Below are 17598 nucleotides of genomic sequence, written 5' to 3' on the forward strand. Positions count from 1 at the left end.
CTGGGATCAGATTTCTGTTCTCCCAACAGAAAACAGTCTGCTCTGACAAAGGAAGGCTTGAAAGGTTCCAAGATGCTGCTCCAGTTTCTCTCTGTCCTCTGGGAGGCCTTGTCCCTGCAAATCGTTCTGGTGTTTCTGGCAACATTTCTACTTCTTGCTGATTACAAGAAAAGGATTCGTCCAAGGGATTTCCCCCCAGGGCCCAGGCCTCTTCCCTTGCTGGGTAATATACCACATTTTGGTGCAAAGGACCCACATTTGGCAGCACGGAAGGTAAGAATGAAGGAATGAACCAGATGATGAGAAAGCAGGTGACGTTGCAGTTGAAAGGAGCGTAGAAACCTCACTGGAAGATGAGGCTTACAGTAGATGCCCTAGTCTAGCATCCTGATTCCAAGAGTAGCCAGCCAGAGGTCTCTGAGCAGCCCACAGCTGGGGCATGAAGGCAAATGCATCTCCTATGGTTTGTTCCCAGCATCTGGTATCCAGATGTGTATGGCCTCTGAATCTGGGGGATCTATTTTGCCTAACAGTCATTGGTAACAAACCTGTGTCCACACCTGCCATAAAAGGTAGGATGGTTGTTTGCATGATTCTATTTTGTTAGCAGGTTATTTCCACCACTTCTTCCTTTTCGCTCTAACTCTGGTCAGAAAAAAGTCACATATTTGCTATGAGCCACGTATTGCTTGGGTATGTTAATGACCAGCTAGCTCTGTCCAGCTCCAGTCCAGAGGTAAGTTTACTTTTCTCATGTTCCCCTCTTAAACAGGATGCCAAACAGTTTCGCAGGTTTGCTTAGACTATATATCTGTGGAAGACAGGAGTGCCTGGCATGCTCTGGTCCATGGAGTCATGAAGAGTTGGAAACGACTAAACAACAACATATACCTAATAGACGTGACACATCAAACACAACTTTCTGCTTGCTTGCTTGTGGTCAGTTAGTGCAATAGGACGTTTCTTTTTAAAAAGACACTTTCTGAATCTAAGGAGGCAGGAAGAGGACAGCAGGAAGCTGGGAAGTCCCATCATTTTTTCTTACTTTTTCCTGTCCCCCTCACACCATGGCACTGAGGACACAATATTGGCTATCCCTTACAACTGCTGACAGAGGGGTACATAGGGTACATATGTACAAGGCTCCAAGCCAACAGGGACCCAAGGCGCTCTCTCTCTCTCTCTCTCTCTCTCTCTCAAAGTAAATTAGACATTTCTAAAGAAACTTATAATAAAAAAGTAGAAGCTTCTTGTTGCTGCAAGCCTCAAGCTGGATGAGTGGAGAGGAACACTTGTGTACACAAAGCATTTTTTGTGTGTCTATGTCATTTCCTTCTTTCCCCTGGTGTGTTGCTTTTATAGAATGAAATGTTTTAAATTATTTAACTCCTTTGAAAAAAATAACTTCATACTGAGAAGAACATGATGATATGCAGTGCTCCCTGATCTTCCACGTCCCACAAAGCCACAACTGGCAAGCAATTTAAAATTCCTATAGACGATGCTTTACTATAAGGATCCCTTCACCCTTATCAAGACTGGAAAAATGTGTGTGTGTGTGTGTGTGTGCTTTTGTTTGTGTGTTTTGTTGTACATTAGCCTACCCTCCTGCTCTTATCTTTGCAACATTCCTGTGTGGTAGGCTGGCCTAAGTTAATATATGTGCAGAAGCAGCAGCTCTTGCCAATAGATTGCAGGAGGAGAATGGAGGGGGCCTGTCCATGTACTGGGCCCAGGAAACCCTTTGGGCATCTCTGATGTCCCTGGTGTATTTGAGAGAAACCAAGATTACATCTTCCATACAGGCATTCTATAAACATCAAGCAGGCAAATTAATATAGAATATTAATAAAGACCACATAGGGATATTTTACCCTGTCTTGCATTCTTCCTCTCCTTCCAGCTGGCAGAAAAATATGGCAATGTCTTCAGCATTCAGGCTGGGAAAACATGGATTGTGGTTGTGAATGGATTGCGTCTGGTGAAGGAAGCTCTTGTCCACCAGGGTGAAAACTTCATAGACCGTCCAAATTTTCCTTTTACCAAGGAAATCACTAGGGGATTGGGTGAGTTACTTTTAATTATGGTCAATTGTTTAAATAACATTATCTCATCATTTCCTATTGCCTATCTGTCAGGGAACTGCCATCGGAGGGACAGGTGGTGGAAGGGCTCACGGAGGTTGGGAGAGACCCAGCAGCTGAAGCAGGAACCAGCAGGGGGAGAGGTGGGTCTCTGAGGGAATGCGAGCAGGAGGGAGGGCTCAGGGACACGTCCAGCGAGAACAGTGGGGAGGTTTATGGACCTCCCATAGGGAGACCCACTCCTCGCCGGAAACTGTCACGCTGCGAGTCCAGAAGACCTGTTTCCGTTAAGGAGCTTTTATGTTGGAAGCGATTCCGAAAGCAGCCACTGTCGGAATCTGCCAGTGACTAGAGGAGCCATGTTTGAGGGGCTCCGTCACAGACAGAGGTTTGTGGACTTGAGCAAACTCTGAGGGACTACGATTTTACGCACAAGCAGCTCATCATCCCATCATACTATCTAATCAAAAAGCCAAAAATAAATGAAAAAAAACAGAAATATCATTAAATAATCAAGACCATATAAACATTAAAAAGGTACCATTAATCCAGAAAAGCAATTCCAGAGTGTCCTAAAGGGCTTCAGTGCAGAAGGGACATTTGTAAAATATATATTGACTGCTTTACGTGTTCCTATACGTTTACTTCATTTTGTGTATTTCAAACATATGCTGCCTTTCCATCACAGTTCCCAATTTTTTTCACAGGGCAAAGTTAGTACAGTGGGCTAATAACCTCCACTTATTTTACATATGGGAGTGCAACCTTATGTGGGGGTAGGGTAAATAAATAAATGGTGGGGGGCACTTTCCATGCTCCCTCTTCATTTCCTCCCACCTGCACACTCAGTGGATTTTTGTTGCTTACTGGGAAGTCCATTCCACTGTCAAATAGTTCTTACTGTCACAAAGTTCTTCCTGGTGTCTAGTCAGAATCTCCTTTTTTGTAACTTGAAGCCATTGGTTTGGGTTCTCCAGAGAGGGAGAGAACAAACTTCCTCAATCTTCCATGTGACAGTCCTAAGATGGTTATCATATCTCCTCTCAAGTTTCCTCTTTTCCAGGCTAAACTTGCCCAGCTACCTCAGGCATTGCTCATAAGACTTCTGTTCTAGACCCTTAATCATCTTGGTTGCCCTGCTCTGCTTGCTATTTCTTCTCATCTAGGAGTGTTGACCTCTAATGGTCTTACCTGGAAACAACAGAGACGATTTGCCATATCAACGCTCAGAAACTTTGGTTTGGGTAAAAGGACTTTAGAAGAACGAATACAGGAGGAGAGCCGATACCTAAAGGAAGCTATTGAAGTTGAGAAAGGTGCGAACCAGAGTCAAAAAAGCCTATTTCATATGAAAGGTTAAAAAATACATTTGTCGTGGTATGAAGCTTTCAAGTGCTGCTTTGTGCAAGTGCAACTCTGCATAAGCTGGGACATCCCCATGATTAGATGGGTGTCAATGCAAAACTCAGTCCATTGTGGCACGTAGGAGTTCAGCTGCCATTAAAATGCAGACGCCTCTGCTAAGGTCAGGCTCCATGTATGCAGTGAGACCTGTAGTTGAAACCCAAAGTCACTTAACTAGTATAGGAGAGCAACAGAATTGGTACGCTGTGTGTTTTGAGGGAAGTGTGCCAATTTTGATAGCTTTGACAAAGTCACAAATGGAATTTGTGCAATAGTTCCTGTGTATATTTTCTGTCTCTGTCATTTTTGCAGGCCTTTGTTGCCAAACCTACTGCCTTGGCAAAACATTGTTGCGCACACACCCAACCTCCAAGCAGTGTGAGATTTCCCAGCCTTTGTGTTTCCTTTTTTGAAGAGACTAAGGTCCATTTATGATATATGGTTTATTTACACATGTATACAACATGAGCCTAGGATGGGGCAAGGGAGTCACAATATTAACACTCCCAATGGGAGTGCTTGCAGTCTCCCACAGAGGTCCTTTTCTTTGTTTCCCATAATAGCCCATCCCCCAGGTAATCACCTCATAAGGAAGGTAGCCTGGCTTATGTTTAACACTTGCTGCATCCAGGGATTGAGGGGGTCTGGCCCCCACAATCTCAAAACAACATCTCATAGAACAATGTGCTAGATAGCTTATACCTATAGCATGTGCCACTAAGGGTATAAAACTCCATCACTGCGCCATCTAAACATCCTCTATCTGAAGAACTTCTGCTGTCCCCCCATACTCTGTCCAGACCCACCCACTTCCCCCACTTTCTGTTTTTGTTACATGGAAGCCATAAGCAGTCTTATTCCTTCTCCATTTTCTTCTTCTCTCCCTCTCCAGGGCAGCCATTTGACCCTCACTTTCAGATTAATAATGCTGTTTCAAATATCATTTGTTCTGTCACTTTTGGGGACCGCTTTGATAACCATGACAGTCGTTTCCAGAAGTTTCTGCGCTTGTTTGATGAGATAATGCATCTTCAGGGAAGTATTTGGATTCAGGTACATCTTCTGTGAGATCTTATGGACAGAGTTGCACTGGTTCCAGGCACACTCCCACATTCTTGCTTTGGGCAATCATTGTTCTTTATGTTCTGATTTCTTTTTCTCCCTTGAACTTGTAATTCAAGCATCTCACCCCATACCAAGTCCCTTTGACATCTTGTTTTTATTTAACATTGTCTATCATAATACTGAAGATGTATGGGTGTCTTCAGTATTATAAGGCAGGCATCACAACTAAAAATCATGTGCTACGACACATTTTAGGCCTTTAAGTGGGGAATCACATGAGTGACTGAATAAAATCAAAGCATTTGGACAAGTAGCACATATCATGAGGAGGCTAGTTAGTTTTATTTTCCATATTGGGAACATTCTCACACTGTGCTGGAATATTTATGTAGCTAAATAACACTGGGTATTGAGTGGTGTTCATAAGCAGGACTTAAGATCCAGAGCATGTCTTGCAATGAACACAGTGATGCAATCCCAAGTAACATACACGGCTTAATTCCATACTCTCCACCTACCAATTTGAATCTGTGAAAGGCCACCCCATGCAGATAAGCATCATCAAATGGGAAAGCTACATTGACATCATTTTCCTGATATCATCAGGCAAGGTGCATGCATTTTTCAAACAGGTAGCCATCTCCATGGGAAGCCATTGCATGGATTGCTACCTCCTTTGATAGTAGCATGATCTGCAACTGTTATGAGAGGGCTTTCCCCGCACAAATCTGATGTTAGTATTTGTTTCCTCAGCTGTACAATGCATTTCCCACTCTCATGAAGCACTTGCCAGGGACCCATCAGACCGTTAAAAGAAACTGGGGAGAACTGAAATCCTTTGTGGGAGAAATCGTTGAAAAACATGAAGAAGACCGGAACCCATCTGAACCCAGAGACTTCATAGATGCCTATCTAAATCAAATGGCCACGGTAAGAAACAAAAAGTATAGTTTGTGGTAGTATTAATAGTAGTAATGGTTAATAATAGAAAGCAGAGACACAATCTAAAGGATCAGAACTTACCATATAGTTTCCATTGGCTCTGTATGAAAGCAGACAAACTGGTGAGGTGTTTGTTTGTGTGTTTGCATACACACACACACACACACACACAGGTAAATAGGAAATAATGTATATCACCACTTGTCCAGTGCCTGAAGTTCACCAGATTGACAGGGCTGTTGACTTGGCTGTGCTAGATGCAGGACACTCATCAGGAATAGAGCTCATGAATCTCATTGCTATCACTTGATATATAGGACTGAAACTGGGGTGGTGTTTTTAATGACAGATGAACCCTTTGGTGCATTTTCTTTGTTTTAAGGAGGATGCTGCTTCCAGTTTTCATAAAGACAACCTCCTACATTCAACACTGGATTTCTTTTTTGCTGGAACAGAATCAACTTCCACAACCCTGCGCTGGGCCTTGCTGTACATGGCCATTTTCCCGGAAATTCAAGGTAGAACCAACATTTGCCTACTTGTCTTTCATTACTTTGGGTTGCACTCAACAAATCCTCTATTGAAATCAAAGTATCTGACTTATTGGCTATATAACTTCAATGTGCCTGCTGTAAATTCGACTAACATTGAGTACCAACCACCCTTCTCTTTTTTCGATCGATTCCCAATGCCATATTGCTATGTTACTTTGCAGTATATGTGCTGTTGTTCTTTTAAGCTGTTGTGTATTAAAAATGTGAGATGAAAGCATCCAAAACGCTAAGTAAAGGGTTATTGCTCACAAGGGCTGTAGAACTCTGTGATGTCATATGTCTGAGGTTGCTATTTTCTGTTGGTTCAGTTTTGGCAGTTATTAACAGTCTTAACGACTAGGGCAGCAGTTATGTTCTGTGGTGTTGCTGTCTGTCTCAAAGCTAGTCAGTGTGTAGCACCGTTAGTCATTCTTAGATACAAATCTATGTAATATGTATTAGTTAACATAAGTAACACCTACCTGAATTGTATGTTTAATCTAAGAAGGGCAAGTACACTGAGTAAAAGTTATTCAAACTTTTAAAAAGACTGTATTGTGTAGTTTTTATAGGAGGGAAAAGGCAAAGGGTCAAACGACTTGGGCTGTCTTCCACATAACTCTGTAAAGTTTAATTCCCACAAAAATTATATATGCATATGCTATAAATGTTTTAATATATAGAAGGAGAAGCTCTGTGCAAGGACTTCACTTGTGCTACAGAGCATCCCGCTACTGTACTTCTCTCTCGCGCACCTTCAGATTGGTCCAAGGAGGTTGGGAGAGGCCACAGAACAGTGCAGAAGGAGAAGGGGAAAGGAAACTTTCTATCTGGCAAACTGCAATTCTTCCGTTTAATGAGCAATCAGAAGAGCAAGAATTTCCCCCATATGTTTTTTATTATATTGCAAATTACTTTGGAGTGCCCACCGGGAAGTGATCCTTAACTGAACTGGAATGATAAGAAAATAATTAATAAATGGTGCAGCCAAAACAATTCTATTTTGGCAGAAGATGTACCATTCCAACTAAAGGTGGGGGAAAGGAGTCTTGAATAAATGCTTGCATTCTGGTGGCAAAGGGCACCCAGAGGTGGAACGACGAGATGAGCCTCCTCTGCAGATATTAGTTTATGTCTGTTCCTCTTCTATTTATAGCAGATGTTCTCTCTCTTTTTGCAGCAAGGGTCCAAGAGGAAATAGATTCTGTGACTGGCCAGTCTCGCCAGCCAGCGATGGATGACAGGGACAGCATGCCCTATACCAATGCGGTTGTTCATGAAGTTCAAAGAATAAGCAGCATTGTGCCTTTGAATGGGCCCCGGATGACAGCTAAGGACACGACACTGGCTGGGCTTCATGTGCCCAAAGTAAATGTTTTTGGTTTTTTAAATATATTTATTAACTTTTCAAAGGTTATACAAAAAAGACAAAAAACAAAAATACAAAAATTAAAAACACATGATTTCATTCACTTATTTTCTTTTAACTTATTTCTCGGACCTCCTCATACCTCCCCTTTTTGTATTCCAATTCAAATTATTCATTCAGCAAATCCTCACCCTTAATTTTCACTTAATTTTACACCTTTCTTTCTCCCCCCCCCCCAGTTGTCTTAATCATTACAGCTGATAACCACTATCCAACATCAATCTAACATTCACTAATTTTGTAATATTTCCCAAGATAGTCCTTAAATTTCTTCCAATCTTCTTCCGCCGTCTCTCTTCCCTGGTTTCGGATTCTGCCGGTCATTTCTGCCAGTCCCATGTAGTCTATGACCTTCATCTGCCATTCTTCCAAGGTGGGTAGATCTTGTGTCTTCCAATACTTTGCAATAAGTATTCTTGCTGCCGTTGTTGCGTACATAAAAAATGTTCTGTCTTTCTTTGGCACCAATTGGCCGACCATGCCCAGGAGAAAGGCCTCTGGTTTCTTCAGAAAGGTATATTTAAATACCTTTTTCAGTTCATTATATATCATTTCCCAGAAAGCCTTAATCTTTGGGCACGTCCACCAAAGGTGAAAGAATGTACCTTCAGTTTCTTTACATTTCCAACATTTATTATCGGGCAAATGATAAATTTTTGTAAGCTTGACTGGGGTCATGTACCACCTATATATCATTTTCATAATATTCTCCATTAAGGCATTACATGCAGTAAATTTCATACCGGTGGTCCACAACTGTTCCCAGTCAGCGAACATAATATTATGTCCAACATCTTGTGCCCATTTAATCATAGCAGATTTTACCGTTTCATCCTGAGTATTCCATTTCAACAGCAAGTTATACATTCTTGACAAATTCTTAGTTTTGGGTTCTAACAGTTCTGTTTCTAATTTTGACTTTTCCACCTGGAAGCCAATTTTCTTATCCAAATTATATGTCTCCATTATCTGATAATAATAATAATAATAATAATAATAATAATAATAATAATCTCTCACTTGGTTTTTTAATTTCTCAAAACTCTGTAATTTCAATTTATCTCCTTCTTGTTCCAAAATTTCCCAATATTTCAGCCATTTGGCCTCCATATTGAGCCTTTTCAGAGCTTTCGCTTCCGTCGGTGACAGCCACCTTGGGATCTTACTTTCCAATAGATCCTTATATCTTATCCAGACATTAAACAATGCTTTCCTAACAATATGATTTTTAAATGCTTTATGTGCTTTGACCTTATCATACCATAAATATGCATGCCATCCAAATACATTGTTAAAACCTTCTAAATCCAAAATGTCTGTGTTTTCAAGAAGTAGCCACTCTTTCAACCAGCAGAAAGCTGCTGATTCATAATAAAGTTTTAAGTCTGGCAGGGCAAATCCACCTCTTTCCTTTACGTCAGTTAATATCTTAAATTTTATTCTGGTGCCCAAAGTAAATGTTAAGAACATATTGCTCTTCTTGTCTGTCTTTGCTCTTCCATTAAACTGCAAAAACTTTAATCCAAAGTTTAAACTAGGGGTAGCCAACATTGTGCCATCCAGATGTTGTTGGACTCCAGCTGCCATCAGTTCCTGCCAGCATGGCTGATGGGCAGGGATGATGAGGCTGTATCCCCAAACATCTGGAGGGCACCATGTGGGAACCTCTGGACTAAATACAGAATTGTACCAGTCTCAGTTTGAATGGGTAGCTAGTCTGTCAAAAATTAGCCAGTATCTGGTGTTGCTAACCCTGAATTTTCGTAGTCCAGCAGACTTTGAATGTCTTTTAAAATATATATTGGAACTGTGCTTTTGTGGGAAATCTTTAAATGAATTACTTAATAACGAGAAGTAAATATTGCATTCAGAACATATTCTTTTTCTGTCAGGGGATAGAGGCTTAGTACTGCTATAAATTCAAATATATGTGAAAGCGCCTTGCCATTTCTAATCTACTACTCTGCTTTTTATTTGGCAGGGAACCGTATTGTTCACCAACTTGACCTCAGTGCTCTTTGATGAGGATGAGTGGGAAACACCCAGTATGTTTAATCCTGGCCATTTCCTGGAGAATGGTCAATTCCGGAAAAAGGAAGCATTCCTGCCATTCTCTGCAGGTAACAAAAGTTGAAGGGCTATATGATGGCAGCTTAGTTACTGAGAGCTTGGTATATTGCTACCTATATTGTGTATTGCAGTGGTCACCAACCTCCTTGAGCCAGTGGGCACATTTGGCATTTAAGAAAGTGCTGTGGGCACAAGTCACAAAATGGCTGCCCTTTGGGGTGTATGGTATAACACAAAATGGTGTTGACACTAGCGCAGTGTGGATTTTTGAGGGGGTGTTTCCTGATATCTTTCATGAGCAGCCCACAGGGAGTTAGGCTGTATTGTTAAAGTGTTTTCTTCACTGCACCATGAGAATAGGAGCCTTCTTCTCACTACGTAGCTCAGAACGTGAGCAACTTCTGGGGGAATTATTAACTGAATCATATTGATGATGTTTTCTACAATCAAACGGTATATAAATTTTATGAAATAACTAAAACCTGTTTGCCTTCTTCACATTTTTGGAATGTGAGAGGGAAGCTGTAAGGCTAGGGATGGATGGATCTGTCAACTTTGGTTTCCTTCATTTTCCCAATCTTACATTCAGTTTCCCACAAATGATATTTATTACTTTTCAAACAGTTTCAACACAACACTACAAACAAGAAAAGAAAAAAAGAACAATACAAATACAAAATACAAAAACACTACATACAAAACAAAACAGAAACAAACAAATACAATTTAAAAACACCTCAAACATTTTCAATATCTTATCTTTCATTCGCTTATTTCCAGCGACCTCCTCACACCTCCCTTTTTGTAATCCACTTCTATTAATTGTTTCAGCAATTCCTTTCCATCTTCCTCTGTTTTCTATCCTATAATTATCTTAACACATTCTTGCCTTATTTTTTCCTTCAATTTTCTATTAATCTATTTATACTTAATTCCTTATAACATTTCTACTAAAGCCATATAGCTTCATTCCAACATTCTTCTAACATTCATTAATTTTACAATATTTCTATAAACAGTCTTTAAACTTTTTCCAGTCTTCTTCCCCCGGCTCTTCTCCCTGGTCTCGGATCTTGCCAGTCATTTCCGCCAATTCCATCTAGTCCATCAACTTCATCTGCCATTATCCAACACTTCAGTGCTTTCAAGAAGCAGCCATTCTCTCAGCCAGCAAAAAGCAGATGGTTCACAACAAAGTTTAGGGGTCTGGCAGGGCAAATCCACCTCCTTCTTTGGCATCCGTCAATATCTTAAATTTTACTCGAGGCTTCCTGCCCTGCCAAACAAATCTAGAGACGTCCCTCTGCCACCTCCTGAAACAATCCGTCCCATCCAAAGCTTGCAATGTTTGAAACAGAAGCAACATCCCTGACGACACAGCAACCCTCATCCCCACCACAGCAACTCGGCCCAACAATGACGACTTCAGATTCGTCCATATTTCCAAATCCCCCTTCTCTTCAATCCAACGTCCTTCACAGTTATCCTTGAATAAATTCACATTTCTGGCGGTCATACTAACCCCCAAATACCTCTCTTTCTCAACCAATGTCAGTCCTGTCTCCTCCTGAAACTCTGTCAAGCTTTCCTTTTCCTCAGGTAGGGCTCTGATCCTCAAATTCATCTGTTTCTCTTTAAGTTTAATCATAACAAATGTCAGCTTATGTTCATCAAGTTGTCCTTGTATGGATGGGACTCTCTCTCTCTCCAGTTGTATTGCTTTACATTCAGCAGCAAGGGTTTTCTCCTTGACTTCATCCGCAGTTTGCCGTATCAGAGTAGATTCCTGTATCAATTTCTGGATGGTTTCTGTATTGGTATTCATCTTTTGTCCCAGATTATTTAAACTTTCTACTATTAAGTCTATTTTAATATTTGCAGCATCCACTTTCACATTTATCACATCTGTTTTCTTGTGAAGCTGTTCCAGTGAATCGTTTATTTTCACTAATACGACCGCTAAGGCCTCTTCTGTTGACATTCCGTCTATTTTTTCCTTTCCATTTGCCATAACACTTAAGAGATTCAAGGTCAATCCCAGAGTCTCACATTTTTTTTTTATCTTGCAGCTGGAAATTCCCCTAGCCCAGCTCCTGTAAAGCAACCAATTTCAAAAGCTTCCACTAGGGGAAAACAGTTTCTATTTGTATCAGTAAAATCCTCTTTTAAACACAGTTCCAATAATCCAAAGTTAGTTTCAGTTTTCAGTTACTTTTACTCCTTTTTTTTTTTTTAAGAACAGCCGGAGACAGTAGAAACAATGTATTCTCTTGTTTAGCTATCTGTCAATGAACGTTCTAATCGCTGTCAATGAACATTCCAAAAGACATCAATCCTGCTAGCAGCCCGTTTCCAGGGTCAGAGCGGGGGTATTTTAACTCTCTTAACTCTCTCCTACAGGCATATTCAGTCCACCACTCCCCCCCCTTCTCCTGTCTCCAAAGGAGGGGGTTTAGTTCTTTGCCGATGGAGATTTAGTCTTTTACAAAAGGCTTTCCAAGACTTCAGCTTGCAGGCTCATTGCTTTAGTTTATTTACAAAATGGGAGGCGGACTTCCTGTATTGAACCTCCCCGTTTCGATGCCATATTAAACGTTTAAAAATCCCATTCTCCCACTTCAGCTCTACTCACGGGTAATTACTTTAGAGTCAAATTATCCACAGGAAAAAGTCAGTGCTCTCCGGCAACAGCTATGCGGCTTCGCTCTGTGGAAGAAGCAGACGATTCGAAGCACCGCGCTGCTCACCCCACGTCGCTCCGGATCCCCGAAACCGGGTTTCCCCGTGAGTAGGGGAGGCGCAAAAGGTGCCCGCCGAATCCCACGTTCACAGGCTTCTCCCACCTGTGATTTTTTGTGGGTCTCCGCCTTTGCCGTGGCGGCCAGACCCAAATTCCCATGGGGCAAATTCCTCCTGATCAGAGGAATACAGCCATTACTGGAGGCACCTCCCCGGAAGTCCCAGTTCCCCACATTTCAGCTGCCATCCGCAATTGAAAAGAAAACCCATTTTGGTGCATGTTTTTCTTATTGACACATTTTTAAATCTCGCTGTGACTAATATACACAATTTTGTAAACAAGTCCCCTAATATAATGGATTTTTGTATGTTCTTTTCTCTGATATAGGCATATATTTTTTTTTACACTTTCCCTTAATATGCATTTTTGTACACATTGGTTGGTTGGAGAACAACACTGTAAATTTTAAAGAATGGCTGTATTTTGTGTGTGTTCATGTATTGGTTTGAGAAGTATGATTTACAGAGATTGCTATGAAGATGTAAACCAAGGGTAGGCAACCTAAGGCCCGTGGGCCAGATGTGGCCCAATCGCCTTCTCTATCCGGCCCGCGGACGGTCCGGGAATCAGTGTGTTTTTACATGAGTAGAATGTGTGCTTTTATTTAAAATGCATCTCTGGGTTACTTGTGGGGCATAGGAATTTGTTCACCCCCCCGCCAAAAAAAATATAGTCCAGCCCACTACATGGTCTGAGGGACAATGGACCGGCCCACGGCTGAAAAAGGTTGCTGAACCCTGATGTAAACTCTCTACTAACATAGTCTCTCTCTCTCTCTCTCTCTCTCTCTCTCTCTCTCTCCCTCTCCCTCCCCCCTTTTAGGAAAGCGAGTTTGTCTTGGAGAACAATTGGCCAGGACTGAGCTTTTTCTTTTCTTCACTGCCCTACTTCAGAAGTTCACTTTCCAGCCTCCAAAAGGTGTGACATTAACCCTTGACCATCGGTCAGGTCTTACGTTATCCCCCCAGCCGTACCGGATATGCGCAATCTCTCGCTGAGGGGACTCATTTTATGACACTGCTCATTAAAAGAAGATGGTGAAGAAGTTGGCCAGCACTGCCTCCTTATTTTCTGTCCTTAGGGGGGCAGCTCAATAGTCATAGCTCAATAGTAATGCATGTCCGTTGTATTTAGAAGGCCTCAAGTTCAATCTACAGTGGTGCCTCGCAAGACGAAATTAATTGGTTCCGCAAGTTTTTTCTTCTTGCGAGTTTTTCGTCTTGCGAAGCACGGTTTCCCATAGGAATGCATTGAAAATCAATTAATGCGTTCCTAGGGAAACCGCTTGCCAGGCTGGCGGTGCGGAGAAGGGCTTTTCTCCGCACCGCAAGCCTTCAGGACAGGTACGGGAACAGAGGGGAAGGCGCGCAGCGCTTTCCCTCTGTTCCCGGGGCTTGCGTGGGAGGAGGGTTTTTCCTCCCCACCACCAACATTCAGAACAGCATTCTGAATGTTGGCAGTGGGAAGGAAAACCCTCCTCCCACCCCAAGTCTTCAGGAAAGCCATCCGATGCCGGGTGGCGGGAGAAGGTGTCCCCCCCGGCATCGGAGCTTCGTTCCGGTGCCGCGCGGCGGGAGGAGGCGTTCCCCCTCCCCCGCCCGGCATCGGAGCTTCGTTCCAGTGCCGCGCGGCGGGAGGAGGCGTTCCCCCTCCCCCGCCCGGCATCGGAGCTTCGTTCCGGTGCCGCGCGGCGGGAGGAGGCGTTCCCCCTCCCCCGCCCGGCATCAGAGCTTCGTTCCGGTGCCGCGCGGCGGGAGGAGGCGTTCCCCCTCCCCCGCCCGGCATCGGAGCTTCGTTCCGGTGCCGCGCGGCGGGAGGAGGCGTTCCCCCCCGCCGCCCGGCATCGGAGCTTCGTTCCGGTGCCGCGCGGCGGGAGGAGGCGTCCCCCCCCCGCCGCCCGGCATCGGAGCTTCGTTCTGATGCCGCGCGGCGGGAGGAGGCGTTCCCCCTCCCCCACCCGGCATCGGAGCTTCGTTCCGATGCCGCGCGGCGGGAGGAGGCGTCCCCCCCCCCCCGCCGCCTGGCATCGGAGCTTCGTTCCGAAGCCGGCAGCGGGAGGAGGTCCGAGGACAGTGGGGAAGACGCGCTGTGCTTCCCCGCTGTCCCTGAGATTTCCCTATGGGCTGTCGTCTTGCGAAGCAAGCCCATAGGGAAATTTGTTTTGCGAAGCGCCTCCGAAATGGAAAACCCTTTCGTCTAGCGGGTTTTCTGTCTTGCGAGGCTTTCGTCTTGCGGGGTACCACTGTACATGACTGGTGTGTGGTTCTTCTCATAAATGATCTCAAGTATGTGACTTTTAAAATTGTCCCTGTGGCACAGCTAGAGCAATGTCTTATAAGTATCACAATAAAAGAGCTCAGTTGGAACTCCAAGTTGTAGACTTTGATGCTCAAGCTTGCACAAGATGGCTACCCCCCACTTCTCCAGGGGCACCCCCCAAAAAAAATGGCTTAAGTGCGAGTATACTGGGGTGCAGGGAGACAGCAGGTGGTCTGTCTGCCTGGCAAGCTGAAATGCTTGCCCTGTTGGCGTTATTGCACATTATTGAATTCCTCCCCTAATGTGGAAGTAGGCCTAGCAGAAGACACTACAAAAGGTCAGTGACTTATTGATAAAACAAGAGACCTTCCAAGAACCTTCCAAGGATGACTGAAAGCCTTCTTGTCCTAAAAGAAGTATCTGCTTATCTCAGAGCTGAGCAGACAAGTTGTGTCCATATTGTGGTCAGGGAAGTGGCAGACCTTGGCGCCCTGCATGATGCCAATGTTCAGCACCCCCTGCCTCTCACGCTCCATTCTAAATCATAGTTTCAATGTCCCCTGCAGTGCCCTTGAGGCTGCATGCCCAGTGCCACCAAACAGTTCATGCTCTCCTAAATCTGTATCTGCATCTCCTGGTTTCTGTTGTCCCTTGACACAGGATATCTGTGGTCCCTTTGTTTCCTCTAGCCACACCACTCCCTCTTGGCCTCATCCCTTTGAACTAATTGTTTATATCAATTATGGCAATCTCCTATTATTCAAAAAACCTCACAAACCTCTGTATTTCAGTAGTTACATTTATATTTTGTCAAGAGGCAACTTAATCTGCTATCTGTCCTCTACACACTTGGAGCTATAGAACCGTAGAGTTGCAAAAGACCCCCAGGGGCATATAGTTCAACCCCCTGAAATGCAGGAATCTCAACTAAAGCATCAATGACTGATGGCCAGCCAACCTCTATCTGCGAGGAAGGAGAGCCCACAACCTCCCAAGGAAGTCCATTGCACTGATGAACAGCTCTTACTGTCAGAAAGTTCTTTCTGAAGTTTTGTCAGCATCTCCTCTCTTGTGATTTGATACCCACCAGAGCAGGAGAGAAAAAACGCTTATTCCATCATTCATTTGACAGCCCTTGAGATATTTGAAGATGGCTATCTTATCTCCTCTTGGTCTCCTCTTTTCGAGGCTAAACATACCCAACTGCTGTTGACCTCATTGGAGCTTTCAGAATTGTCATCTCCCACTCAGTGCTATGTAAATATAGACCTGATGGCTATATAAATTCTAACAAGAAAAATAAATAATGATAAAAAACCCGGAATGTAACCAAATACAACAGCAGCTGCACATAGCTAAAACCCATAATGCGCTATGCGCCTTAGGTCCAAGCTATCTGAAAAACTGTATTCTATTGTAAGAGCCCGCCCAGGCTTTGTGGTCTTCAGAGAAGGCCCCTTTCTTGGTCCTGCCACCCTCATAGGCACAGTTGGTGGGGACACAGAAGAGGGCCTTTTCGGTAGCTGCTCCCAGAGTTTGGAACTCCCTTCCTGAAGAAGCTAAGCTGGCTCCCTCCTTGTGGTCCTTCCACTGCCAGTGAAGATCTTCCTGTTCCAACAGGCTTCTGGGAACTGACTACTTTTAATGAAAGGGCTGGTACCCTGCTGTTTCTTACTGTAATTTTTAGTAGATTTTATACAGATTTTACATATCATTTTAATTCTATTAATGTTTAATTGATTTTAATGTCAATTTTCCTATGTTTTTAGTGATTCTTGTTTTTATTGGTTAACTTCCTTGAGTCCCATTGGGAGAAAAGGTGGGGTACAAATACAACAACAACAACAACAACAACAACAACATACCTCCTGCATTAAGATTGAGACTGCAACCCTATATACCATATTTTTCTGTGTATAAACCACACACCCCGTATATTAGACGCCCCCTATTTTTGGAGATTCCTAATTAAGAAAATGGGGGGAGATTGCCCAGAGTTGTTGAGCTTTTTTTGGGGGGGGATTGCAAAAAATCGCTCACCCAACTGACCTACGCTGACTCACGCATGCATCACTGAAGCCACCTATCATCTGCCCCCTCAATGCCAGCTGCCACCAATCGGCCAACCACATACCACAGAGACAGCCAATCAACACCAGCCCTTGCCACAGCCACCAATCACCCACCCAATCACCACTGACAATCTCCTGCTTGCGGCAGGTCCCCCCTATGCACTGTTCGTGTATAAGCAACCCTCATTTGTTTAGATGATTCTATAATTAAAAAACCTTCATCTTATACAAGGAAAACTACAGTATGTTGCCCATAATCAAGCTTCATTGAACCCATTGGAATTTACTTCTGAGTAAACAGGCACAGAAGTGGAAGGTTTCACTTGAATGTCTTGATGGGGTTGGGGGGTGAAAGACAGCAAACAGAAAGGTAAGCAAGACTGAAGGGACATCTTTTTCTCTCCCCTGCCCCCAACAATTTAGTAGAGCTTAAATTCTTCAACTCTAGTTTGATTACTGCAATCCCATACCCAATTTGATTTATTGGGGAGTATGTCCATTGAACATGAAAGGCTTAACCTCTGAGCTTAACCTCTGTAAGTTAACTGTGCACTTAATTCTAAATAAATTCCTGGACCTTAGCCTATCCTATCCTCCAGCACAATATTTGCACAAAATAGCTTCCAGCAGTGCTTTTTCCCCTGTAAAAAAATGTTTAGGGGTACTCTCATTTTGACTCAAGAAAATCACCATTTTATAGTTCAAATCAGGGAAAATAAATATAGTAAATGGAAAAAAGTAGAAAGATTCACAAAGAGTTTAGGAGTTTGCGTACCCTTGCACCCCCCCCCCCGGAAAAAAGCACTGGCTTCTAGGGAGGAGTACCTGTCTCAGACTCATCCTAGCTGCTATGCAAAATGAACAGCAAGACAAAGGCAGAATAGAAAACTTGAATCAGCATCTGTTTAGGACCCTGGTGTCCAAACATTGCAGTTTTGTT

General features: G+C 43.3%; 1 protein-coding gene across 1 annotated transcript; it reads left to right on the forward strand.

Moving 5' to 3' along the window:
* LOC309535564 (cytochrome P450 2J4-like) lies at positions 1-13477 on the forward strand. Its single transcript, XM_082228767.1, has 9 exons — positions 1-273; positions 1904-2066; positions 3251-3400; positions 4381-4541; positions 5307-5483; positions 5878-6013; positions 7209-7396; positions 9439-9577; positions 13150-13477. The coding sequence occupies exons 1-9, from the start codon at positions 73-75 to the stop codon at positions 13323-13325; spliced, it is 1491 nt and encodes a 496-aa protein (XP_082084893.1). The 5' UTR covers positions 1-72; the 3' UTR covers positions 13326-13477.
* The last annotated feature ends 4121 nt before the right edge of the window (positions 13478-17598 follow it).

This window comes from Podarcis vaucheri (genome assembly GCF_965113315.1).
Source record: "Podarcis vaucheri genome assembly, chromosome: 6".
Classification (NCBI taxonomy): Eukaryota; Metazoa; Chordata; class Lepidosauria; order Squamata; family Lacertidae; genus Podarcis; species Podarcis vaucheri.

Bases quoted from the DNA above. Each gene is read 5' to 3' on its own strand.
- LOC309535564 (XM_082228767.1), top strand. From the start codon at position 73: ATGCTGCTCCAGTTTCTCTCTGTCCTCTGGGAGGCCTTGTCCCTGCAA. The intron at 2,067-3,250 runs GTGAGTTACTTT...CTTCTCATCTAG, and splicing joins GGAAATCACTAGGGGATTGG to GAGTGTTGACCTCTAATGGT. The intron at 9,578-13,149 runs GTAACAAAAGTT...CCCCCCTTTTAG, and splicing joins ATTCCTGCCATTCTCTGCAG to GAAAGCGAGTTTGTCTTGGA.